The 26,173-nt window shown below is 43.1% G+C and overlaps 1 protein-coding gene across 5 annotated transcripts in view; it reads left to right on the plus strand.

Moving 5' to 3' along the window:
• The first annotated feature begins 503 nt into the window (after nt 1–503).
• The window catches only part of LOC135978552 (centromere protein F-like), a 37,546-nt gene continuing 11,876 nt past the window's right edge, over nt 504–26,173 (plus strand). The window contains exons 1-7 of one of the 5 annotated variants that reach the window (XM_065579456.1): nt 504–720; nt 8,552–8,653; nt 13,357–13,479; nt 15,822–15,944; nt 20,418–20,553; nt 22,958–23,103; nt 26,011–26,092. In XM_065579456.1, coding sequence (XP_065435528.1) covers nt 8,558–8,653; nt 13,357–13,479; nt 15,822–15,944; nt 20,418–20,553; nt 22,958–23,103; nt 26,011–26,092 — 706 coding nt within the window. In that variant the 5' untranslated portion in view covers nt 504–720; nt 8,552–8,557. The remainder of the gene's footprint in view (nt 721–8,551; nt 8,654–13,356; nt 13,480–15,821; nt 15,945–20,417; nt 20,554–22,957; nt 23,104–26,010; nt 26,093–26,173) is intronic. The other 4 variants (XM_065579452.1, XM_065579451.1, XM_065579453.1 and 1 more) reach the window with 4 other exon arrangements.

The raw sequence follows: 26,173 nt of genomic DNA on the forward strand, positions 1-26,173 counted from the left end.
AGAAACTGCTTCTGTGGTTGGATAGCCATTCACAGTCTTTGTTTAATTCTGATCTGATGGTGTTTTATTGATCACAAGCTTCAGTCATTTCAAGAGTTGTCAGGGGCTAAGTATAGAGCTAATAGGACAACAGTTTAAAGTGGTCACCACAGTGTGTAAAATATACTACAACTTGTCTGCCATTAGCTAGAGTAAGTTAGGCTAGGAAATATTCATGAGTGTCCAATAAGCAGAATCACTAGCGGTACAAAAAGAGATCCATATTTCTGAGACGAGCTATATTCAATTACATACACAAAAACTGTTAAAATAATGGTAAGGTAGTAATGTTAAGCACTTAAAAGTTAGGAAGTGCCAGAATTAATGTTGCCCATGCATTGTGTGTCCAGGGTCAGATTCCAAAGAATCGGGATACCTGGCACCCTGACAGTAACTATAGTATCAACAGAGATCTCTTCTGTAAAGTAACCTTTACATGTCTGTTTTGTTTTATTTGGCATAGTTTACTGTGGTTGCACAAGCACACATCTTATGTACTTAATTAACAAATGAATGATTGAGATCATTGCATTCTAAACTCATCTTTCCAGAGTCTCCTCAAAGTTATTTGTACAGATAATGACTCTTTCCTTTGGTCAGGTGCTGATGAGATTGCCATCTCCCTACATGAGAATGAGCCAGAGTATGAGCTAGACGGACTCCCAGAGGTGGTGAAAAAAGGTAATTGTTACTTCGTTAGAGGAGAAGAGACCACATTGGTGGGGAGTGTATGCGCGCACGCTTATCTAGAGAATCATCTTGTCATATGCGTGACTTGGAAGCATTGTAAAAACTTGGACATCATCGGCCAGATTCAGCCCTCGTATAGGTTGCATAAGTCCATTTAACTCAACTGCTTGTCAGAGCTGAGTTTAGCCGCATGTGCTTTAAAAAAAAGCCCTAGTATACAATTGAGGCTATAGGGGGCTAGTATATTTTGTTGTAGATGTATGTAATTTCTAGTAGTTTTGGTTTTTGGTCTGTGTGATGTCTTCCCATCTGTACAGTTTTGTAGTATTTGATGACAAAAGCAAAACAGCCAAAAATTCTGAAATCCAGAATCCTAATATCAGGTTGTAGTTTTGAAAATCAGTCTAGATACATGTTGTTGACTTTGGGACTCCTCCAAAAACTTTGCAAAAGACCTCTGGCAAAAAGAGAGGGATTCTAGGCCCAGCCATTCCCAGTATAAAACACCTTTTTCTTCTGGTTGAGAGGAAGGGGGGAAATTTTTGCTTAAACATTTTTAACTGAATGTTTTTCATTGAAATGTGCTGCATTGTCAAAGCCGAAATATTTCACGGAGATGTATTGATTCAGACAAAGTTTTTGCTGGGAAGGTTTCTGAGGTGCAAAGTGGACTCTTGCAAGGAGGAAGGCCCCCAAATAGAAAACCTGATGTTTTTGATTCAATTTCATTTTGTGAAAGCATTTGAAAGGCTTATGGTTTCATTCCAATCTAGAATAAAAACAAATTTTGAAACCTCGAAAGGTGTCGCAAAACAGAATTGTCGCCCTCCGGCCAGCTCCACTTAGAACCCTACCTCCCTATTTTCCCGGACATGTCCGGCTTTTTGGGATTTCCCCCCGGACGGGGATTTGAGGCCCAAAAAGCCAGACATGTCCGGGAAAATCCGGACGTATGGTAACCCTAATAGTAGGTGCTGTTTCTCTGTTTAGGTCTGAGGCGTTGTGCTGTACCTTCAGCTGCCATCAGGAATAGAGAGATCAACACTGACTTTGGAGAGTATCGGGGCTGGCTCGAGGTTTTTTGCCGCCCCAAGCAAAAAAAAATTTGCCTGCTCCCCACCCCAGCCCTCAAGGGTTAACTCTCACACTCTACAAGGCAGCAGGAAAGGTGGGACGGCAGAAAGAGACAGAGACACACACCCTGGGTGTGAGAGAAGAATGAGCATTTCCCCTTTAAGTACTGACTCCAGGCTTAAGTACACTGCCTTGTTAATTAAATCAGCTTGCTGAGACCTGAGACTACTGCCTAGAAGCTCCCTCTGTAGTGTGTCCCCACTGCTCTATGGAAGATGGGGTAAGCAGGTTGCAGAAACAGGGGGGAAGGGGAGACACCCTGACATTAGCCCCCCTCTTTCCCCCTCCCCCGATACAGCAAGCAGGAGTCTCTGGGAGCAGCTCCAAGGCAGAGGGCAGGAGCAGCACATGGCAGTGGGGGGAGGGACAGCTACTGCACAGGGAACTTAGGGGAGGGGGGAGCTGATGGGGGGCTGCTGGTCCACCCTGGTTCCAACCACCCGCCAGCTATCTGCAACGGGCTGCTCTTCCTGCAAGCAGTGGACAAAACTGGCGGCTGCCAAACGACCTTAGTAGGGAGCATTTCACAACTTTAAATGAGCATGTTCCCTAACTGATCAGCAACTTAACATCGAAACAACGTTAACTGGGACAACTTTAAGTGAGGAGTTCCTGTACCATGTTGCACCAGGCCTCTTCTGGCTGCTCTTATAATTACTGTTAGCAGTAGTGTGTGTCAAACATTCAGTCATATTTACAAGATTCAAGATACTTGAATAATGTTTCTTAGAACATCCTGAGGATGATGAATTGAAAGTATGCATTATGTTATACAACCTTGAGTTCTTAATTAGCTTGCCATTTTCTGCAAGGGTCCAAGCACTTCTTAGCAGGTACTTAGCATCTTGCAGCCTCATGCCTTTGAGCATGATTCACTGAAGATCTGGAACATCTTCTCCAGTAGGGCCCTACCAAATTCACAGCCATGAAAAACGCATCACGGACCATGAACTATGGTCTTTTGTGTACTTTTACCCTATTCTATACAGATTTCATGGGGGAGACCAGTGTTTCTCAAATTGAGGGTCCTTACTTCTGTGCTACCTTCAGAGCTGGGCAGCCGGAGAGCAGTGCCTGTTGGCCAGGCACCCAGTTCTAAAGGCAGTGCCCCACATGCAACAGCGCAGAAGTAAGGGTGACAATACCATACCATGCCATCCTTACTTCTGTGCTGCTGCTGACAGTAGCTCTGCCTTCAAAGCTGGGCTCCCAGCGAGCAGCTGCCACTCTCCAGTCTCCCAGCTTGAAGGTGGCGCTGCCACCAGCAGCAGCTCAGTGGTAAGGGTAGCAGCACCGCAACCCCCTCTCCCCCCCTCCCCCCACACACAACACCTTTTTGGATCAGGACCCTACAATTACAACACTGTGACATTTCAGATTTAAACAGCTGAAATCATGAAATTTATGGTTTTTAAAATCCTATGACGGTAAAATTGACCAAAATGGACTGTAGTCCCTACCAATAATATTACATAGAGCAAGAATGACACCTGGTGGCCAATTGTGACCTTAAAGAGACACTGTCATATAGTTTAACATTTTCAGCCTAAACTACCATAAATTAAGGGGAAAGTTACTTGGATTCTAAACTATTGCAGGCTAAATACTTGGGTAAACTCAAGTTAAGGATGAGAGTCCCTTACAATAAATTTGTAGTAATTAAAAATAACAAGTATTAAAAATACAGGAAATTCAAAGTTAAGTTAAACGTAAATCACAACCCAACATTTAAAAATTTGGAAATGTATAATTAAGGCTCTCAAACAACCTCAATTCTGCCTCTTCAGTGACTCTAGCCTCTAATCTTTCTTCCTGGAAAATGTGCTGTTTTTAAGTCCTTCACATAAGAGTTAGCAAGATTAGGTCTCCATACTGAACTGGTGTTTTGATCAAGGGCTTTTTGTACTGGCTCTAGGACAATTTGTAAAAGCCAGTGTATTATCGGTTTAGTGAACAGACCACTGCTATCCCTTTGTAACTTTTTCCCCTTCGAGTGGTTATCCATATGCACAGTTTGCTGACGGTGTGCAACGTACCCCACTCACCCAGGTTCAGAGTCTCATGCACTTTGAGCGGCCTCATGTCCTGCACCGAGGGCATAAAAGGGTGGAGCAGGCCAGCCACCACTCAGTTCTTCTCATGCCTCCTGGCTTCAAGAAGAACATGGGCAGTGAGCAGTGCTAACAAAATAACTGGCTCTTTTCAAATTTGTGCATAGTATAGATAGGGATGGTTAGTTGTTGCCCATTGGCATTTTGGTTTTTTAACCAGAATAGTTATTTCTTTCTGGTGCCAGGATGGCTTCTTCTAAGTCCCCTGGATTTACATACTGCCCATCAAACAAGAGCACTATACCCTTTAATGTTTGGCATTTAAAATATTTATTTTGTCTGGGGGAATATCCCTGGAAAATGTTCTATTTGCAAGTCCTTCACTTGCAGGACCTGCAAATCTAGAGAAGCCCTGCTCCAGATGTACTTAATGGGTAAAGCAATGAGACTAGCTTCAGGCCCTGGGTCATAGAATCATAGAATATCAGGGTTGGAAGGGACCTCAGGTGGTCATCTAGTCCAACTCCCTGCTCAAAGCCCAACTTATGCTATCTTATGTCCGGACAAAGTGTCTTTAGGACACATCCTGTGTTCCTACTGACAGTTGTCACAGACTTCCATCTGAACTAGCAGATTCACCTGCCTATATTTTTCTCTGAACCACCCGCTTCTAAGGCTGCTGCTATGCTCTCTATGTTGCATGTCAGACGTGCTTTGGCATGTTAATTTGCAAAGGATGAAATCTTTTAGATCTTCATCCAGTTAGGTGCATAGATGACTGTGTGAGGGCCTGTTTAATAAGTGGTTAATATGGATTCTCCTGCTTCATTCAGCATTTATTCTACCAGAGCTTAGGCATCATCGCTGATATGTTTCTGTTGTGGAAATACGTAAAGCAGCTAGGCTGTTTGGGGAGGCACAGTCTTCCCTACCCGGCCCTCCATACAGTTTTGCACCCCGATGTGGCCCTCGGGCCAAAAAATTTGCCCACCCCTGCTTTAGGGGCAGAGGGACTTGCCTACTTTCAAATGTTAGGCTGTCTTTTATTTTGATCTTAACTCTGAATTACCTTGGTTTCTAATGCTTGATTTTGTTTGTTTTTAATAACTGCAGCATTATTATGAATTTAAAAAAACACTTACATGTACTGTCAACTTTACTCACAGATGTTAATGATTTGTTTGGTTTGGTTTCTGCCTGGGGATTTTCTTGATTATTTTTTTAAGACATTTTGAAATCTTTTCCATGCAAAGAAAGAAAGCTGGCAGAAAGTCCCCGGTGTTATGCAGAGAACAATGGGGGAGCTAAGTAACAGGGAACATTGTAGTGCTTAGAAGTACGATAGGGGTCTGTATTCCTCAGGTTCTGTTGTTACCAGGAAGACTGCAGGTTCTGGTGGAGCTTCTGAACTTTGCAGGCACTCTGAGTTGAGATTAGTGGAGAAACTCTGAGGGGCTACAGGAATTCCTGAGAACATGGGGAAGTCCAGCTGAATGTTTTGGCCTCTGCCAATTGCTGCAGCTCCACAATTTTCCTGTGCATTTGGTAGAACATTGTAGCTCATGCAAGTCATGGATTCCATGATTCTTCATATTTATCTTTAGCTTAACTCTTTTCCCATCCCCTTTGTGCCCCTCCATACACACTTAGATGAAAGAAGTTATGTTGCCGTGGAGAAAGGGACCTCCACATGTGTCTTCTGTAGATGTGATGGTTGTCACCTACCCTTTGCTGTCAGGGTTTTAATGGATGCATGCAGATTCTGCTGCCTACTTAAGAATGTTACACCCTATATACAGGATGCTGAAGATTATACCTTCAGATGAATGGGGGTTAAGAATTTCCCTCTGGAGAGGTACAGTAAGGGCTGTTCTTTGCTACCTCTGTGAGGAGCCCATCGAGAGACGGTCTTGGCTGGGAGTAGGTTGAGGCCAGGGACATTGAGCCAATCCAGTGTTATTACCATGTTTGTATACAGATGTTCAAGTAATTTAACAATGAGAACTTTTGACCTGTGACTAGGCCCTCTCCACTTCAGTGACTGATAGCAAATTGCAGAGGAAAGATTGATTGGTTGCTACTTCTGATGTCACAATGATGCTACTTATGAATCACCTGAGTTACTGAGCAAATTGCAGAGGAAAGATTGATTGGTTGCTACTTCTGATGTCACAATGATGCTACTTATAAATCACCTGAGTTACTGGCATAGCTCTGTCACCATAACCTCTAGGTGTGACTGTTAAGAGCTTTTCTTATTACAGTCTAGCTTCTTTAAATGAGTTGGAAATCTGATTGAATTATATTATATTATTAAATTATATTATTAAATATGGAATATATGAAGAGTCTGGGGTGGTCTGTCGGTGGAATATTCAAAGCCAAGAAAAAGGTGAGAGAACAAGTGGTGAATTTTATTAATATTGTGATTTTTTTTAATTGTTTTCTTTGGCAAAGTAAGAAACTATTTTATGCAGAAAATTAATGTCATCTAAAGTGTAACTCTGCTAAACTTGGAAAGTAGATTAATTTATTATACTGTGAAACAGGCATTTTGAGTTCCATTTTAAATGCCAATGTCAACCTGTTGGGTGAGAACCAAATCCACTTCAATTTAGGCTGAAACAATTTATTTTAGCCTTTATTATATATGTTTTCAGACAATGCTACTGTCACCTATGAATTACATAAACATGCAAAAAAAAGATAAGACAAGAAAAGGAAATGCTCAAGTTATCTTTCTTGGGGACAGGGTGACTCTTTTCAAATCTCTGCTATGCTTGGCTATTTTTCCTCTGTATCTTCTCCACTATTCTGTCAATCATCTATTTTTTTTAATCCTCTGTTCTGTAACTTTGCACAGACTCAGTATAGCAAGCTACCTCATCTGTGTCTTTATCCGTATATATTCCACTCTAACCCCCTAATTAAAAATCACAATAACTAACCCAAATTAATACATGTTTTGCTTATTCTGCTAAAACTTACTTATATCTATGGAGTTCCCAATGCATCTATTCCTTGCTGTCACGCTCACTGGCTCCATGCAGTTGTACTTACATTACAGCAATTTTTATTCTTTTTACTCATCTGTTTTTGTGGTCTTGAGTTTTTACTTGTTGGACGGGTGGAGGATGAGGGATTGTACCTGACTTCCTGAAAGCTAACAGCTCTCTTCTCTACCCTGCTCTCTGCTTGGTCAAGAACTTTATATCTGAGACATACAAACCAGTTTTCTGATTTACAGACTGTTTCAGCAAAATCTGATGATCTAAAGCAGCAGAAATACATACAAAAAGCAAAAATTCCTTCCTATTTTCTTATAGTCTTATATATAATAATTTCTCTAACATTACTTAGTACATATTTGACTAACACAATTCATTACACAGTTCTCCAACAAAGCTTAACTATGTATGTGCTTGCTCATGGTGGCTCCATAATTTACAGTAGAACTTCAGAGTTACGAACACCAGAGTTACAAACTGATCAGTCAACCACACAAATCTCATTTGGAACCAGAAGAACACAATTAGGCAGCAGCAGAGACACCCCCTTTCCCTCTCCCCCCCCCCCCCCCGCAAAAGGCAAATACAGTACTGTATTATGTTAAACTACTAAGAAATAAAGCAAAAGAAGCATTTTTTCACATCCCTTTAAAATTATATTCAAGTAAATTATTCATCTTCTATTTTAAAAGCATCCAACCATGAAGATGATTTAAATCTTAGCAGCAGTTCACTTTTTTATTACCTTTAAAAATAGTTACTTGTCTTAAAGAAAAGATTTCAGAAAATAAAAATGTGTTCTGTGGAGAGAAAAACAGTTATTCTGCTAGGACAGCTTTCTGTGTAAATTGGTTGCAAGTCTCCCTAACATGCTGTGAATACAATGAAACTGTAAGAGGCAAAGGAGCGGTGGTAGTATTGTGTTCTGAGAAAATGTATAGTAGTGTGCTTTGGACAACTTTCAGACTTTTATCAGCAGATTGTTTTCACAATAGAAATTACCCTGGGAATTTATTAAATGGGGTTTCAGTGTACTCTAGTTCTTTATAAACCACCAAAATTACAAGCAATATATTATTTTAATAAAATGACAGATAAACTGAAACACTTCTAATAGGAGAATTTCCTCTAAAAAGGAAATTCTTAGCATATTGATTTTCAGTTTAAAATTTCAGTCTAACCTACTTTAAACAAGGAAAATTCTTCTGTTCTTGCTGTTCAAAATAGTTCACTAATTTTTTTCAGTTGAATCAATGTGCTGATTCCCTGTAAATTGAAAGTTGCATTGAATTTATCTCTTGTGCCTAAACACTTCTAGTTTTTTTTAGTTTTTGCTGCTCATTTATTGAAACTTAGCACACACTTGTACTATAGCCAAGTGTAATCTGTTATCAGTTTGGGATGGGATACCTTTATGGGTGTTCACTAGGTCATGGAAGACTGTAAGCAGTTTTGGGGCAGAGACCATGACTTCCTCGTATGTATGTGGTCTTTTTTTGTTTTTGTTTTTTTAACAGTGCCTACTAAAGTGGGGTTTCAATCCTGATTGCGGGGGCGGGATTGCTATTGTAGTACAAATAATAAATATTCCCCTTCCATCACTGTGATTTATGATTAAACTTTTTATAGACTGAAATGATGGAGCAAACCATGGAAAGAGTACAGAAATGGCAAAGAGAAGTTGAAATTAATCGTCGCTCCTTAGAAGAGAAAAGAAAAGAACGGGAAAAGGTAAGACAAGACCCATTTTTTCACAAGTTTAAAGTTGCCTCCAGACTGCTGTTACCAGTTGTTCCTTGAGTATTTGTCCATGTAGATCCCACTCTAGGTGCATATGTGCCTCAGGCACGCAAGATTGGATTCTTCTTCTTTGAGTGCTTGCTCATGTCGATTCCATATTTGATGTGTGCGCGCCCCCTAGGGCTGGCTTTGGCAACCTCTGGAGCCCTGTGCTTATGCGCTGGTACATTGGACCCTGCTGGCCCCATGCCCTCTCAGTTCCTTCTTTCCACCAGTGACGGTTGTTGGAACGCTTCCTGTTTTCACAAGTCCGATAGTGGTTTCTCTAACTTTGGACTCTGAGTTTTTCTTGTATATCGTTACTGTAGTGTTAGCAGTTAGCATTTAGGAGCGGAATCCCATTAGGGACATAGCCCCAAGGACGGGGTATGGCCGGTCCCTGGGGTTTAAGCCATGGGCTGGGTGCAGCAAACCTAGGTCTATTAGTGACCTGAACACGAGCTGCCTTAAGTGCCTCAGAGAGGTACATATTAAAGAGAAGTGTAGGATCTACAAAAACTTCAGACCTTGCTCTCTTAAAGACAGGGATATCTGATTAAAAGCCATGTTGATGGAGGCTGCCCTGTGCCCTCCGTTGGAACCATGCCGCTGGAGATTGTTGTGCTCAAGTGTAGTTGGCTACAGCAACTACACTTCCCCAAGTGAGGGACCTTCCTGGGACCAAAGTATTGTCTTCCTGGACCTAATGATCTCCCCGCTGTCCCTGTTAGAGCCTTTATCACCTCTCTATCAAGACAGGATTTTTGGTGACTGTTATCTCTGCTCAAAGGATAAGCTAGCTTTAGGCGTTAATGGCAGGACCTCTTTTACTATATTTCACAAAGACAAGATGACTGTTCTTTGATCTCGCCCTAGGTTCTGATTCAGAGTGGTCTCCGGCTTTTGTTTGCATCAGGGCATAGACCCTCAGTGTTTCCCCCCAAACCTCATTTGACTCCTGGAGAGGCAAAACTTCATATGAGTGGTGTCTTTAGGGCACTTTTCTACCACCTCCATAGAACAAAGCCTTTCCATAACTGGCCTAGAACTTTTTTTGTAATATTTGGCACAGGTCTAGAGGGCTCATTGTTTCAACCCAGAGACTTTTGAAATGGATATTTGACTGCATAAAGATCTTCTGTGAACTAAATAAATTAGATCCAACTTCTCATATTATAGGGTTACCATATTTCAGCAAGCAAAAAAGAGGACGGGAGGAGCCCCGCCCTAGCCCCACCCCCATCCTGCCCTAGCCCCACCCCTACCCCTCCCACTTCCCGCCCCCCTCAGAACCCACAACCCTCTCCCCAGCTCCTTGTCCCCTGACTGCCCCCTCCTGGGACCCCTGCCCCTAACTGCCCCCCAGGACTCCACCCCCTACCTAAGCCTCCCTGCCTCTTGTCCCCTGACTGCCCCCTCTTGAGACCCCCCCCCAATCCTAACTGGCCTCCTAGGATCCTACCCTCTACCTGTACCCTGACTGCTCCAACCCTTATCCACACCCCCACCCCCAGACAGACCCCTGGGACTCCCACACCCCGTCCAACCACTCCCCACCCCCTGACAACCCCCCCAGAACTCCCGACCCATCTAAACCCCTCTGCTCTCAGTCCCATTGACTGCTCCGATTCCTCTCCCCACTCCTGCCCCCTGACAGCCCCCCCAGAACTCCCAACTCCCCCCTCGCTCCTTGTCCCCTGACTGCCCCCTACTGGGATCCCTGCTCCTAACTGCCCTCCAGAACCCCACCCCTTACCTAAGCCTCCCTGTTCCTTATCCCCTAACTGCCCCTTCCTAAGACCCCCCCCAACTGCCCTCCCAGGACCCTACCCGCTACCTGCCCAAAACCTTATCCATACTCCCCCCAGAAAGCTCCCCCCGAACTCCCAACCCCCCATCTCTTGACAGCCCCATCCAAAACCTCCCTGCCCCTTCTCCGATCCCCTGGCCCCCTTGTTGTTGGCCTTCGCCTAACGTCTCTGTGAGCTTGCTCAGGAACGCCCGGAGCCGTTCGTCCCGGCAGGCTGGCTGGCAGGGGAGGAGGAGCGGGGGCAGAGCTCCAGACTGCCGGAGGCGATCTGCGAATGCAGAGAGGGAGGGAGGGAGGGAGTGATCTCTGCTGCAGGGGGGAGGAGGAGGGGCTCTCTCTGGCTGTCGGAGCCCCATGTAAGTGGCACCATCCAGCCGGCTACCCTGTTAACCGCGCACGCTTGCATGGGGTGGGGGAAGTCCGGACATTTACAAATTCCCCCCAGACGCTATTTTTAGCTCAAAAATCCGGACATGTCCGGGGGAATCCGGATGAATGGTAGCCCTATCATATTAAAGCAAACTATACTAGGCCCCAAGTGACATGGGCATGCTTGAGGAAGGTTCCTATGTCAGAAATTTGGTAAGGAGCCAGTTGGAGCTCATTGCATACTTTTACTCAGCACTACTCGCTAGTTGCAACTACTAGATCTGATGCCCAGTTTGTTAGGGCAGTCCTGCAGTCTTTATGTAAATTAGACTCTTGACATCCCCCTCCATAGGGAGATAACTGTTAGTCACCTAAAGTGAGATCCATGTTAACAGATAGTGGGAGACTTACCTTACAGTAATTCTGGTTCTTCTGGCTGTTCTGCCCACATGGACCCCACGACCAGTCCTCTTTCTCTACTATTGTGAAATCCACTAGTTTTGGGATTCTGTATTGGCAAAGAAACTGAGAAGTGGCTGGGCCTGCCTTGCCCGCAGGTGTTATGTGTGTGTGAGGGGGGTGCGTGTGTGTGTGCGTGCATATTAAGATACCTGCTGATGCTACACTGTGCACTGTCAACCCAAAAGAACCCAGTCTCATGCACATGGGGCACGTGCACACCTAGAGCAGGATCCATGTAGCCAAAACATCTCAAAAGAAGCCAGTTAGTGTAAGGAAAATAACTTTTTTGTAACATGATATTCTGATTTTGCCACTAAGGGGCAAATTTTAGTACCTCGTATTCAAATTGAGGGAAAGTTAGTGGGAAAATATTTTAAGTATCTCCACTCTGACCTTCCCTCTTTCATTTTTTTCTCCTTTGTCACACTCTCCCTTGCTACTTTTATTTGGATTTTTTCTTTTCTTTTAGTTTGGCAGCTGGATGGATCTGCATTTGTTAGTGAAACAATTTATTGGCCTACCACGAATTAAATTGACTAAAGCCATGTTTCCTACCTGTTGATAATAGTAGTCTGGTGGTTATAACTTGGTAAGAGGAAGTGAATCCGTAGTTCTTCAAGGTAGGCTGGGCAGGCAGGCTACCAATTTGTTCACCTCTAATTTATAGTTAGACGATAAAAAAATCAGAAAAAAGCGTGAACATTTTGCTAGTAATTGGCTCACTTATTCCTGAGTGTGACCCTCCCCACCTGCCTTCTTCTGCTCCTGGCAGGCCAGCCCAGGGTAGGAGTGGGCCTTTGGAAAGGGTATGAGGGCAGAGAGGCTGGGGATAAGTGGGGGAGACATAAAGATTTGGGGAAATGGATCACTGGGATCCAAGAGGGTTGGGGACTTGATAGGATGGGTCTCTGGCTGGCAATGAGAGTGGGAACAGGCTGTGGGGGTACTTGAGGACATGGGATGGAGCAGGTGTCTTGCTGGAGGATAGGAGGGTGCTTAGGAGAAAGCAGAGGGGAAGCACTAGCACTTCACTACCTTCTCCATCTGACAAACCTGCTATGATTTGTTAGAGGGGAGTCCTGCAACTGCTGCCAAGAGAAGTTTGGCAGAGAGGTTTGTTGCCAGGAGACGCCACTAGTGCTTTCCCTTCCCTATCTTCCTCCACTTTCTGCTCCCCCACTTAGCTCTTTCTTTTCCTTACCAACCTCAACACCCTCTACTAAAAGTCCTATGCCCCTCATAGCCCTATTCCCCAACATAAATTCCCTCTCAAATTCATGTAGAGCCCCAACCATAAGGACCGTGGGGCTGGGAAGAAGCCTCAAAAACTAATTATACCTGGATGGATATCTACTTTGCATCTCCTAAAGATTGCAGGAGATGGGCTAGATTCCTAAGGATCTTCGGAGGTGTGCATTAGTGAAGTTCTGCTCCCCCAGAACTGAGGCGGGAGGAGTGAATGCCCCTCTACCAAACTTCTGTTGCTACTCAGTCTTATGTTAAGTCAAATTGAAAAAAACTAAGGCAGTTTCCTCACAAAAAACATTTTTACAGCAGTAAGTTAAACATGTAATCATAGCAAAGAAGGGAATTTTTTCCCCCAAAGGATCATGATTATTGGGGATTAGTCTGGTTGCTTAGTTGTAATGCTCAATGTTGTTATGGAGATCTACTTTTGAATTGATACATAAGCTTCATTCCATTATTTGCTAGTATTTTTTTGATCCACCTGTGTTGGTGTAACAGATTCAGTAGGCTACTCTGATTGGCCACACTGAGTCCTGGCCATTAGTGGCCATAACCGAATTTAGGCTTTACTTAAAAATGGTTTTTAAACTCTTTTTGCTTCTGTAAGAGAGGGCTTTAGTGTAATTAGTAACTATTTACAGAGACTATTTACTGTCCCTCCCCCATGTTTTCCAGTGTTAATAGTTCTAGTAACTTGACTAGAAACATGTAACAGGAGTGTGTTTCTCCCTCCGCCCTCCCCCTCCCCCATCTTCTACATTTCTAGGAAGTATTACGTCAGCTCCGTGCCTTACAGACAGTGGCCCAGCAGTGCAAGGAGATGAAACTCAACCAGGACTTGCAGCAAGCCAAGAACGATTACAATGGTCTACGGGCAGAACTTGACAACGTAGGATTTTTAATATCTGAACTATTCAAATGGAAGTGGTGATGCTGAGTTTTTATTTTATGTAAAATTTTAACTGTCCTCTTTTTTGTGTTTAAAGATCTATACATGACTAATATTTAAGTGCAACTAAATACATCACAGGTCAGAGCAAGCTGCGCTATGTTCCTGTCACAGGGTGAGCTGGTCCATTCAAAGACTGGGGCACAGCTGCACTTTTTCTCAGGTTTAGCCCATCTCCCTGTATGATGGGAATGAATACAAGGGTCATGTGACAGAAGCATGCATCTAAACAGGCCTGCTGGTTTAGATGCATGGCAGCCTGTAGTCATTCAAGAGAGAGACCCCCCCACCACGCCCCAAAAGTTCAGAGAGACACACTCTCTCTCCTTAGTTCCCAGGCAGAGAGCCTGTGAAGAGGACAAGTGACAATTTTCCAGAACTCTAAGGCAGAAGACTTTGGGGGGAAGAGATTTACAAGGAACTGGAAACTGTGCAGGGATAAGCCTCCATTGATGGACCTGCAGGATGCAGAAATCCCAGCTAAGAGAGGGGCTGGACTGCAGGGATGGGCATGTTCTGATAAAAACCTGGAAAAACTTGAGGCATTATAAACGGAAAGGAATAATTGAGGCTGGTAAGGGTATGTTTGAGTGTTGTGTTATGATAATAAACCAAACTGGAAGAGAGCACTACTGTAAAATCGCCACATGTGATAGCTGGTTTGATGCAAGATTGAAGGTAAACTGAGGTAGCAGATGGGCCCAAAGGCAGTTTGGGGGTAATGCCCTGGAACCCTTCCCTTTAGACTTGTTCGGATTTGAGCACTGCTTCTTTTCTACCCACACTCTCTAATAGAAAACTGCTTTTTTATTTTTGATACACATGGTCTACACTGACTTAATACAGAGGTTCTAAATTTGTCCACGATAGCTGTCCGGCATAGCTATGTGAGCACATTAATCAAACATTTTCTACAGAGGAGAAAATATTAACCACTACACATACTCTTCTTTCCATGTTTACTCTTGAAACACTCGCTTCATACTGAAACTTGGATGTCTAAAGGTTTTTATCCAGAAAAGCGTACTCCTTTCTAGAATGGAACTAAATTATTTCATTCTCATTTTTTTCTCTCTTGATGTTGGTAATAAATTTACTTCCTTTTTAATTTGGAGTACTATAGAGCTCTTATGACAGATATAAAACAGATTTAAAAGGTTGAAAACCAGGTAGAATTTGGTGGTGTCACAGTTATGGTCTCGTTAACTTCCTGGTTTAGATAGCGATATAAAGTCAGGTGATAAATTTAAGATTGAGCATAGCACTACACTAATTTCCCTTATCCCCAAAGAATGTAGTTCTGGAGACAGAGGTGCAAGCTGAATGTCTTTGTTGGTCCATAAATACAGGGAATTAAGGTGTACAAATACTGGTTTTTAAGAACATGTAACCTATTCCTTGAATATATAGTAAGTGGGAAAGGTAGAGTAATTTGTCAATCTCTTGATATTTGTGTGAGAGAAATAAAGCATCTGACTTGCTGTACCCAAACAAAAAGTGAGAACTGTGTTTTTCTCCGACATTTGGATTGTATAGAACTGAGTCTAGTTTGGTATTGATCCTTTCTGTTTGTTGGCTGTTCAATGGCATATTTGGTGATAGCTGATCATCAGTCCAACACCTAAACGTTACCTCTCAAATGAGCAGTTGAGGACTGAGTGGGAATGGGGAAGCATCTTCTAAATCTAATAGGTGCTTGCTTTGACAAAATATGTTACGTTAAAAAAAATTGAGAGCAAGTGTTAAATCTGCTGCCCTTATGATTGAACTTAAAAGAAAGCTCTGGTTAGGATTCCCAATGATTAACAGACTGTACTATAAATATTGCTTAAATTATGAATATATTTATACATTACAACTATATACTTGAAAATGTGCCTGAAAATATTTTTCATATCCTTGCCCAGTCTTGAGTTAAAGATTTGTGTTACCTTAACATGTACTGTTTTTGGTATGATACAGAATCTAGAACCCGGGACTGGACAGTGAAAGGAGGATGGATTTTTCAGATATCTGGCCTATTTTTAATTGTACTTTTTTTAAAGCCATCATGCTGAGTTTCAAGGATTAGGGCCAAATTCTGCTCTTAGTTATACAACGCAGAAGTCAACAGTTACTCCAAAGTTCTTTCTGTAAGAGGAAGCAGAACATAGCTTATTCTTTTTCCTTTGTTTTATAACGTATCTTTGGAGCTCATCATTTCAAGGGACATCAGGAATTTTTAATTTTTTTAAATAGATTAAATATGACTACAAATAAAATGTGATGTGTTTTCCTCATAGGCAATAGCAGTGAAACATCATTTTGAAAACAACTCCAATGAGCTTACAAAGAGGCTGTGCAGAGCAGAAGAGGCTTTACTGGCAAGCCAGTCAAAGCAAAATGAGTTGAGGAGAAACTTTGAGGTAAAGAAATCAGAGGGGCAACTGGAATAATTAACAATTTAAACTGGAAATCAGTAAGAACTGGTGCCATTTAGGCCTTACTGACTCACAGGGGAACTCTGCAAGCTGTGTGTTGGAGAATAGTGTATTTCCACCAGGAGTTGTGTTTCGATACTGTCTTAATCTGGCTGTCCTTTTTTGGACCATCTTGAGACTGTGACAATGTTCCTCCTCTGCCTTGGTGAGCCCTGCGCTTATTGGCGGATTTGCTCACCTCAGAGATTCAGGGCAGCCCTCAGTTTGGACACTTTTGTGGCTCAAACCTGCCGTTCATTCAGCTAACCTCATCACTGGCCAGCATGGGGAAAAGGAAGGAGAACAATCCCCACAGTCTCTCCTGACCCACCTTGGGTCAGGGGGACAGGCCAGGGACCTTCCCCTCTGGTGGGACTCACAGTCCAAGTCAACTCCTCTTAGGGTGACCAGATGTCCCGATTTTATAGGGACAGTCCCGATTTTTGGGTCTTTTTCTTATATAGGCTCCTATTACCCCCCACCCCCTGTCCCGATTTTTGACACTTGGTGTCTGGTCACCCTGACTCCTCTTATATCCAATAGGGGGAAGGGAGAGGGGGGAACCTGGGCCTGCCCTTTACTCTGGGTTTCAGCCCAGGGCCCTGTGGATCGCAGCTGTCTACAGAGTTTCATGTAACACCTGTGTGACAGCTACAACTCCCTGCGCTACTTCCCCATAGCCTCCTCCCAACACCTTCTTTATCCTCACTACAGGACTTTCCTCCTGATTCCAGATAGCGTTTGTACTCCTCGGTCTTCCAACAGCACGCCCTCTCACTCTCAGCTCCTTGCGCACCCTTCACTGACTGAAGTGAGGTCCTTTTTAAACCAGGTGCCCTGATTAGCCTGCCTATCTTAATTGATTCTAGCAGCTTCTTAATTGGCTCCAGGTGTCCTAATTAGCCTGCCTGCCTTAATTGGTTTCAGAAAATTCCTGATTTTTCTGAAACTGCCCCGTTATCTTACCCAGGGAAAAGGGACCTGCTTAATCTGGGGCTAATATATCTGCCTTCTCTCACTCTCCTGTAGCGGGCCCCTGCCCTGTGGACCCAACCGGCCTCCCCGCCCTTTCACCGTAAGCCGGCTATACGACTTGAAGCTGGTTCGTTTCCAGACTGCGCCAAGGAAACATCTATACATGCTCGTGCTCCACACCCTGCACTTCCTCACTCTCGCGTCACACCCCGACACAAAGTGGCGGGACCTCCTGCCACTTCTAGAGGGTGAGGAGCCCCGGTGGCCAGCCTATACTCCACCCTGCTCCCAAGGCCTGACGGGGATGTCAGTTGGCAGCTCCTTCATGGGGCCGTGACCACGGGCATGTACTTGGCGCGGTTCACCCCCGTCCCGGGACACCTGCCTCTTCTGCGGCGTGAGGGAGACCCTGGCGCACGTTTACCTGGAGTACGCCAGGCTGCAGCCCCTATTCCGGGTCCTCACAGATATCCTGTTGCGTTTCTGGCTGCACTTTTCCCCTCACCTCCTTATTTATGCACTCTCTATCCGTGGCCCCACAAAGTCATGGGACCTCCTGGTCAACCTCCTCTTGGTCCTGGCTAAAATGGCCATCTATAAAACCAGGGAGAGGAGGTTGGTGGATGGAGTCTCCTGTGACTGTGGGGCCTCTTTCTGATCCTCCGTCCATTCATGCATCTGGGCAGAGTTTCTCTGGGCGGCGTCCACTGACTCCCTTGACGCCTTCGAGGAGCAGTGGGCGCTGTCTGTGGTTCTCTTCTCAGTGTCCCATTCAGGTTCCCTTCGGACCCTTTGACCGCACTCCTGTCCCTGTTATTTCATTAGTTGTCCCCCAAAATCACTTGGTTTCCAGGTCTTGTGGATCCCCCGCTAAGGCTGGGGGGATCTTTTAGCAGTGGGCGGGCTTTGGCCCGCCCACTTCCTGGATCCCAATAGGATCACTCTCCTGTAGCCCTCTGGCCCGACCCTGTCACAAGACCTATAGAAGTGATACAAAATAAGGCCCTGATCTTGCAGTTTTTGCAATTGATTCCATGTGGACTGACCCCAGGCACAAAATTGGTTGTATGGTCAGGGTTTCAAAAAATTATTTTGCACCAGCTATACTACAGATAGGGTTACAGTTCATATGGAATTATTTGTCTAATCTAATTATGTCGTATGGTTCAAAAGACTCTTTGTTTAGTTCTAAAAATAAAATATATTTAATATCGGGTTGAGTTCATTTGATAATTCTAGAATCATTAGCTGCTTCCTAAGTATAAGTGTGTTTGGCCTAATTCCAAGATTTCGTGGAGGAATGGGTACTTTTTTGGTCACACAATCAATTTAAAGCAAGAGAAAATCCCCAAAATGATTTGTACATTTTTACTTTTTCAAGCACTATAGACTAGCATTATCATCAAAATTCTAACTATGAAGCCAGATCCTGACCTGGAATATATCAGCATAGCTCCATTGAAATCAATAAAGTTATTCCAATTTACACGAAAAGGATTTGGCTGTAAATTTTGATTTAAAAAAAAACCTTGATTGTAGATTAAAAGATTTTCCTTTTAATTTGGAATTAGAAGGAAAATGAAAGGGAAGAGAAGTCAGAATAGTCATAGAAGCAACAGCCGAGATATTTTTTTTAAGTTCTTATATTGTGCCAATTGCTGGTGTATCTGAATGCTTTCCAGAGTTAAGAATAATTAAGGTGACTAGCATCTGTTATTTGAGGTTTCTATTTCTCCCATATCCCCCAGAGCAGTGGTTTTCAACCTCTGGTCCACAGACCCCTGGGAGTTTGCAGACTGTCTAAGGGGTCCTCGAAAGGTTGTCCTTACAACGGAACAGTGGTTTTCAACCCGTGGTCTGTGGGGATCCACAGACTATGTCTAAGATTTCCAAAGAGGTCTGCGCCTCCATTTGAAATTTTCTAGGGTCCGCAAATGGAAAAGAGGTTGAAAGCCATTGTCCCAGAAGGTAAAGGGTTTGTGTGTGGGGTGGGGTGGGGTGGGGGGAGTGTAAATATGAAAAATGGTGATGTTAGTTGTCATTCTAAGTTTTTGCAGGAGTGAATTTCATAGTATTGGGCCAGCTCCTGAAAAAGCCCTGTCTCCTGCATATGCTAGTTTTACTTCTGATGTGTAGACAGTTGTTCCCGAGAAACACAGCTACTGAAGTCTGAGAGAGTAAGATGGAATTTTGGGCCCATGTTCTTTATAACTTCAAAAATAAAGACAGATTTGATTGAGTGTTCTGTTGGGGAATCAGCGGAGTGAGTGAAACATAGGACTGATGTACTCAAGTGAACCTGTATTACTGAGGAGGTGTGCTGCTGTGTTCTGTAACTGTTGCAGATTTTTCAGGACAGATGCATTCGAGTCTAAATACATTGGATTTCGATTATTCAAGCAAGAGTTAATGATGGCCTATGTGATTCACAACTGTGTATTTTAGAATGATTGATGATAGTGTGTGTGTGTGTGTGTGTGTGTGTTTCTCGATATAACAGTTGGATATTTTGGACTAGGAGGTTGTGAAACAAAAGGAAAATAACTAGAAGCAGCAACGGTTTTATTCATGTTCTTTGGGTGACTTGTTTAAATAGCTGAAAATACAGACCTGCTGTGCCAGCAAGGATTTAGGTTGTTTTCCATCCAGACCCTCCCTTTTCTTGAATTTGGCTTCTGTGCACTGATGCCCATCTGCTAGTAGTAAGTAGATGAATAAATGATGGCTTGCTTCCAAGAGAGTCCCACCAGAGCCATGCCATCTGTTACCCAGCAATGCAGGAGTTTGGGTGGAAGGAGTTAGTTTCTTAGAAATCACTTTTATTTTAAGTTCCCAGGTAGGACATAGTTGTACGGGGTATTCTAACTTTTCTTAACTTATTTGGAAAAAAGATGCTTCGAAAATTTTCTATCCCGAACCCCCAGGTATTACTGAGTAATAATACTTTGCATCTAATGCTATCTTGCTAACAAGAGCAACTTCATATATTTGAATCATCCACACAGAGATGGGTGGTCTGAGAACAGGAGCTGGAACTGGAAACTTCTCCTGTGTTCTGATACTGGCAGTGAAATTGACTCCCCTCTGTGGCTTTGGGCAAGTCACTTAACTTCACTGACTCAGTTTTTGTGGGCTAGATTCTATCCTGTGTCAAGATCTGCTATGGGCAGGCAACAGAGAACTGGTTGCAGCTCCCTGGTTCCATTTCCTGAGCCAGCTAAGTACTGCTGTGATCTGTGCCAGCTGGGAGACGTCCCAAAAGGATTGTCTGCCCTCTGAGGATTGCCAAGAGTGCAGTTTGTGTTCCTAACCACTGTAAGTGCTTAGAAACCAAGGCCCAACTTTCCAGAGTCTTCATGGGACTCAGAGGGGTAGTATGCCACATCACACTACTCTCAGTTTATTGACTTAATCGACTGTTTTGTAACTAATGTTTTGTTGTAGGAAATGAAGAAGGAAAAAAACCTTCTTTGCTGCCAGTCTGATGAAAAAACACAAAAAATCCATCAGCTGGAAGAAGCACTTAAAATAGCCCAACACCTTCTAACAGAGACCCGGAAGAATGCTGAAGAGATGAAAAGTGAGTGACACATTTCTACCTATTTAAATCCCGTTACAAACTATTACTTCAGTGTGGGAGATCTGTAAACTTCATTATAAATGGTGATTTGAAGCATCCCCAAGAAATAATAAGTTCCCACTGTGTGATATAGTTCAATTAACTTTCAGCTAATACACGCAATTCTCTTTCCAAACTGAGATGGAACTTCTTTATACAAATATACTAACTCATAAAATTATATGGTTTTAAAGCGATTTAAAATGAGGAATAAATATGTCCCAAACAAAACTATATGGTCAGCAAATTAAATACTACAATGTGCTCCTGTGTTTTAAAATCCCAAGCAAACAAATATACCTCAAACTATTATCCTTTAGCTTGTATATGGACTCCATCAAGCTAAAACGTGATGAAATGTTACCCGCCGAGCCCTAATTTGACTTTTCCCTACATTTGTCTATCTGGTTGGGAAAATGCATTTTGCAGACTGAGGTTTGAGAGAACAGGTAATTCTGCTAAATAGCCATTGTAAAGAAGGAGACTGCTCCCACTTATCGCTGTAGAAGTCTAACCTCACTTAATGAGATTTCAAAATTAAATTTATGGACCTAGTCCTGCTCCTATTTTAATCAGTATTTCTGCACTCTCCAATCCATGAGGCCATCCAAATAACTGCTTTGCGTTTTGATCTTATTCTTGGCAAGTGGCAGCACTTTCGGCTAGCTAAGAAAATGTAATGCCTTCTAAGCCCATTTTCTTGCTTTCGCTATCTTTTATCTGTGGTTCTTAAGGTGTCAAATGGGAGCATTCTCTCAGTTTTCTGGAGGGAATAATTATGAACAAAAAAATAAGTCAGAAGATGTTTGTGCTGTAGCTCTTCACTGCAGCCAACAATAACTTGTCCTAATTGAAACATAACTGAATGTTGGTGTCCAGAGTCCTAGACTGTCACTCTTAACCCCCGGACGGTTCTTCCTCTCTAAGAAGTCTCTGATTATCCTCTCTAGTTATACCTTTTCCCCCTTGTAAGGCTGTGGGACTCACCCCTGCGGCGCCCCCTTCTGGTCATCCAGGGACTTAGCTCATTTCTAGCCAGAGCACCCTCTGATGGTCACCATCCTGCTCGACATTAGCCCCCGTGTCCCTCCCAGACCCTGGTGTCCTCCCCTGTCAGGGTCCTGCTCACAACAGTAACCCACTCTCTGGGGATTCCCACCCAGGGGAATCCCCACCCCCTATCCTCCACCTTGCCTCAGTGGCTACTGCCAGTCACCATCTAGCCCTGTTTTACTAGGACCGACTGCAGTCTGTAATGGCCACTCATAATTGGCAGGGGACTTTGGACCTGCTGCCTTTCCCTACAACTCAGTACCACTCTGGGCCTTGGACAAGGCCCTGCAACCTGGGGAGTTGTCAGCCTGGAGCTCCCCAGCTCCTCTGGCCTTTCCCTAGCCCTGCTTCACTCCAGTACCCTTAGCTTCCCAAACAGCTAGGTCCCTCTCCCTTCAGAGCTAGAGGAAGATTGACTGAGTGTTTGGCTCACAGCCCTTTTATAAGGGCCAGCTGTGGCCTGATGGGAGCGTGGCCCAGCTGTAGCTGCCTCCCCAATCAGCCCAGGCTTGCTGCTTTCCCCAGCCACAGCCCTCTGCAGGGTTGTTCCAACCCCTTCAGGGCTAGAGCGGGCAACCGCCCCGCTACACTCCCCTTTGAATTACCACCCTAAATAATCCTTCTCCATCCTATGTGTTGACATAGTTCAAATATCTGTTGATTGCTATCATTTCCCTTCACCTCTCTCTACCCCTCTTTCTCACCAAGTTCTGGGTCTTGGAGACATTGAATATTCCTTGTCCTGTAGGAAGGGAATGCGTAGTCTTGTTTTATATGATAAGTTGGTGTTATTCAATAGAATTCTCTTTGCAATACAGGAAATCTCTTCTATTGTCTGTCTCTCTTAATTTTACTCCATACATCAGTCCATCAAACACCTTGATCATTTTTATATATTCTGGATTTTGAAGACAGGAAAATGGACAAATAGGGCACCAAAATTCTTTATCTAGCCATTGATACTGTTACCTGTCAACCATGAGTTTCAGAGTACAAGCCATCAGACCTCAGTGAAGATGGGCTGTAGAAACAGAGTTACAATTGTGAAGCATAGAGCGATTTGACTAGCAGTATGTTCTTTCTGCAAAACTGAATTCTGGCAATGCTATACAATTTCATGGTTTGGGAATAAAGGCAGTTTTAGAACACATACGTAATTATATTCTGAAATACTAAGAAAATTTATTGCTAGGTGAAAAATTGAAAATTGTCAATATTGCCATTTTATAGTGTTACCCATAAAAGCTAATATTGCATATTAGACATTGTTTGCTTTCACAAATTAACCACTTAATTTTTTTTATTACTATAGATAAGAGTTTGTCTCAGAAAATAGAACTGGAAGCACAAGAAGCCGAGCTTCAGCATTTAAAAAACAACAATAAATTGCTCCAGGATTCAGTCCAGGAGCTACAACTTGAAAATGGAACCCTTAAGAAGGCTTTAGAAGAAGAAAAAGTAGACTTACTAGAAACAAACATAAGTTTTTCAGATAGTTTAATAAGGCATTTCATACTTAAGCTTTTAAGAGCCAAATATTTATTTGTGTCCTTTTTAATATCTAGTCTCTATTCTAATATAACATTTGCTATAACTTCTCCATTAGTAGCATGGAAATCTCATTAAATCTGTTACCTTATAAACTTGTGGCTATCAAAGATACAGGAGGTCTTTAGCGGGACACCTGAAAACATGATAAAATATGCACGTTTTGTCTATTCTGTGGCCCAGCTTTTCTCCTCATTTGGAACAAAGAGGTGATTCCTCTCACCCGTAGAACTGGGAGGTGGACCAGTGTTGTTGCTGAAGGCTCCAGGACTAAGCTCCATCCTTCACCTCAGGCCACCAGAAATTGTGTCCACCAGCAGAACGAGTTGGCGGTTCAGTTTCTCCCAACAACTTTGTTTTATCATGAATTTTTGTTCATTTTTCTGCTACATTGATTTCATTTCAACTTCTTGCTCCTCTTTGTCTCTCCTCAAGTAAGTTCTCTGGAGACGCAAACACAGCACTTCTCAGTAACTCCCTTTGACCACTAGTGCAGTGGTAGAAAAGCCCAGCAAAATCAAGCTAAGTCCAAGTAGGTCAGTGGGCAGCTTTTTAGGGGTCTTAGAGGGTAACCTACGTCTTGCTGCTACAAGCCACCAACCCTTGCTATGTGAGGGGATGGGGCTTTGTTGGACCAGCGCATTACACACCCATTTGAAGCCCTGACTCCATTGTGAGAAGGAGCGTGAGGATTCTCAAGGAGATGAGAACCCCACATAGTCTGCACAGGAATAACACTTGGAAACTCCATATGCTCTGGGCCCCAAAAAGACAAATGGAATTGTCCCCTTAGTAAGGAAGTAATATGTATAATTAATGAGCAGGAAGTATAAACATCAGGCTTTAAATCTTTTCTCTTGCCTTCCCATCCTTAGGATGTGTTTGCTGGGGTCTTCTCCTATATGGGAGTCTCCTGGAGTGCTCTGTATCAGACTCACTGCCCCCTCCCACCCTGGAGTATATCTGGGTGTGCAGAGACACGTGTTACTTCTGCGAAGCCCTGTCTCAGGTGGCAGGGTAATGTAAATTGTTCATCTCTGCTTTTCAACCTGGGATCCTCTTTCAACCAGGGAAGGGGGCCCAAATTTGAGGTCACAATGGAGTGGGAATTGTCCCTGTCGGTTTATCAGGTCAAGGACCCAGGCTTTACCAGGGAAAGGTGTTTGGAGTCTCCTCCCCTTCTCCATAGGCTTGCTCAGCGTTGAAGGATTAAAGAGCACTTTAGACAGTGTGTGCCCAGAACAGAGGCACATAAGAATTCCATTCCTTATGTAGCTGCACCATCAGGGGATTACAGAGGCATCAAGGAGAAATCCCTTCCCATGTTCAAAATGGCTCCTGCTTTACTGGGTAAAAACCCCCAAGTGGTACTAATTCTCTTCGGAAGGGTGTAGACAGACACCCTTTCAGGCACCTGGAGCCATCTAGCAAGCTATTTCAACAATCAGCATTTGTCTCAGTACCCCTACTTAGTTGAGAGATGCCCAGAGCAGGGTGATTAGCGTGCTACCTCACTTCTGTAAACAATCGGGGGAAGTACCCCATGTACACAACCACACAAAAAAGAAATCCCAAACCCACATGACTCTCCCATCACCGGAGGCCAGTGTCTTGAAAAAAAACCCAATACTAATAAACTGTCTAGTTTCTCATGCTTTCCTCCTTTGAGATCATCATTTCTGGTTAAAACTAGATGTTAAACTAAAATGTAAGGAAAATTTGAAAGTTTGGGGAACCTAAGTGCAGCAGTAGTCCTACCAGAGAGAGACATCGCCATGCCTCCACTTATGGTGCAAAGGAAACAATACCTTACTTGCCAGGGTCTGTACTTCAAAATTAGACCGTGTTTAAACATGTCTTTTCACTCTGCCCCTAAGATTAACCATAACTGACTGATGTGATATTAAACATAACAATGCAGTGTCTACACTGCATGTTGTAACATCATGTTAATGAACACATTAATTAATACCTTGTGAAACTTCCCACTGTAGACGTGCCCCTATTGTCTTTAAACTGCTTCTGCTACCTCATTATGTCACACGCAACTTGTGAGAGCATATCAGTTCTGATGTATGCAGAATTTCCATCTAAATTATTAATTAAGTGATTCTTCTTATGACAGCACTATTTTTGCTAATAATTTAGAGAGGCGTTTTTAGTTTTTAAACCTGTCCATCTAGGTGAATTTCTTCTTATCAATTCCCTCTGCATTTTCTAGCCTGCAGTCTTTTTCTATTTCCATTTGTGGCGAATGACGGACTGTAGTTCTGTGCTCTCGCTTCAGAAATAAACACATGAAAAAACACAGTGTGGAGCCTGTATTGTGGCAAGCAGGCACTGAGTTACAGTGCTCACTCCATGCCCAGCTAATGGAGCACTGTGCTTGATATTTACATTATCCTGAAGTGTGTTTTATAAGGCTGCCAGTTATCCACCATCCGTTTATTTTGGCATTCCAATGCACATAGGGTGGACAAACCTGCCTGGACCACATGCTTTTCAGCTGGGTTTTGTCATTTGGTTGTTTTGAATATTCTATTTAGATTATTATTTCTCTATCAAGGAAATCTACACACATGTAGCTTTCCAAGAAACATGACTTTAATGTTTCTCTGTTGGAATTAGAAGCTGCTATAATTCAATTGTATATTACTAAGTGAATCTACTATACAAATGCATATTACAACTTTTGTCTGGTTTTTTAGTTGCACTGAACTTTTAATGACAGGTGAGATGCCATTAGTGAGAGTATAATGCTTATACAGAAGAATGAAGTTTCCTATTAGCAACTACAAACAATTTTTTATTTTATAGTTGGACAATCTGAAATCTAGAATTCAACCAAAGAAGCAAAATGGATTTGCTCGCACTAAAATGAAGACGTGGATGAAATCCTGTAAGCAGCTAGAGAAGGAAAAAAAAATGTTGCAGAAACAAATTGCTGAACATGGTGCTCCGTTAAAGGAGCAAAAGACAA

This window comes from Chrysemys picta, unplaced genomic scaffold (genome assembly GCF_011386835.1).
Source record: "Chrysemys picta bellii isolate R12L10 unplaced genomic scaffold, ASM1138683v2 scaf309, whole genome shotgun sequence".
Classification (NCBI taxonomy): Eukaryota; Metazoa; Chordata; order Testudines; family Emydidae; genus Chrysemys; species Chrysemys picta.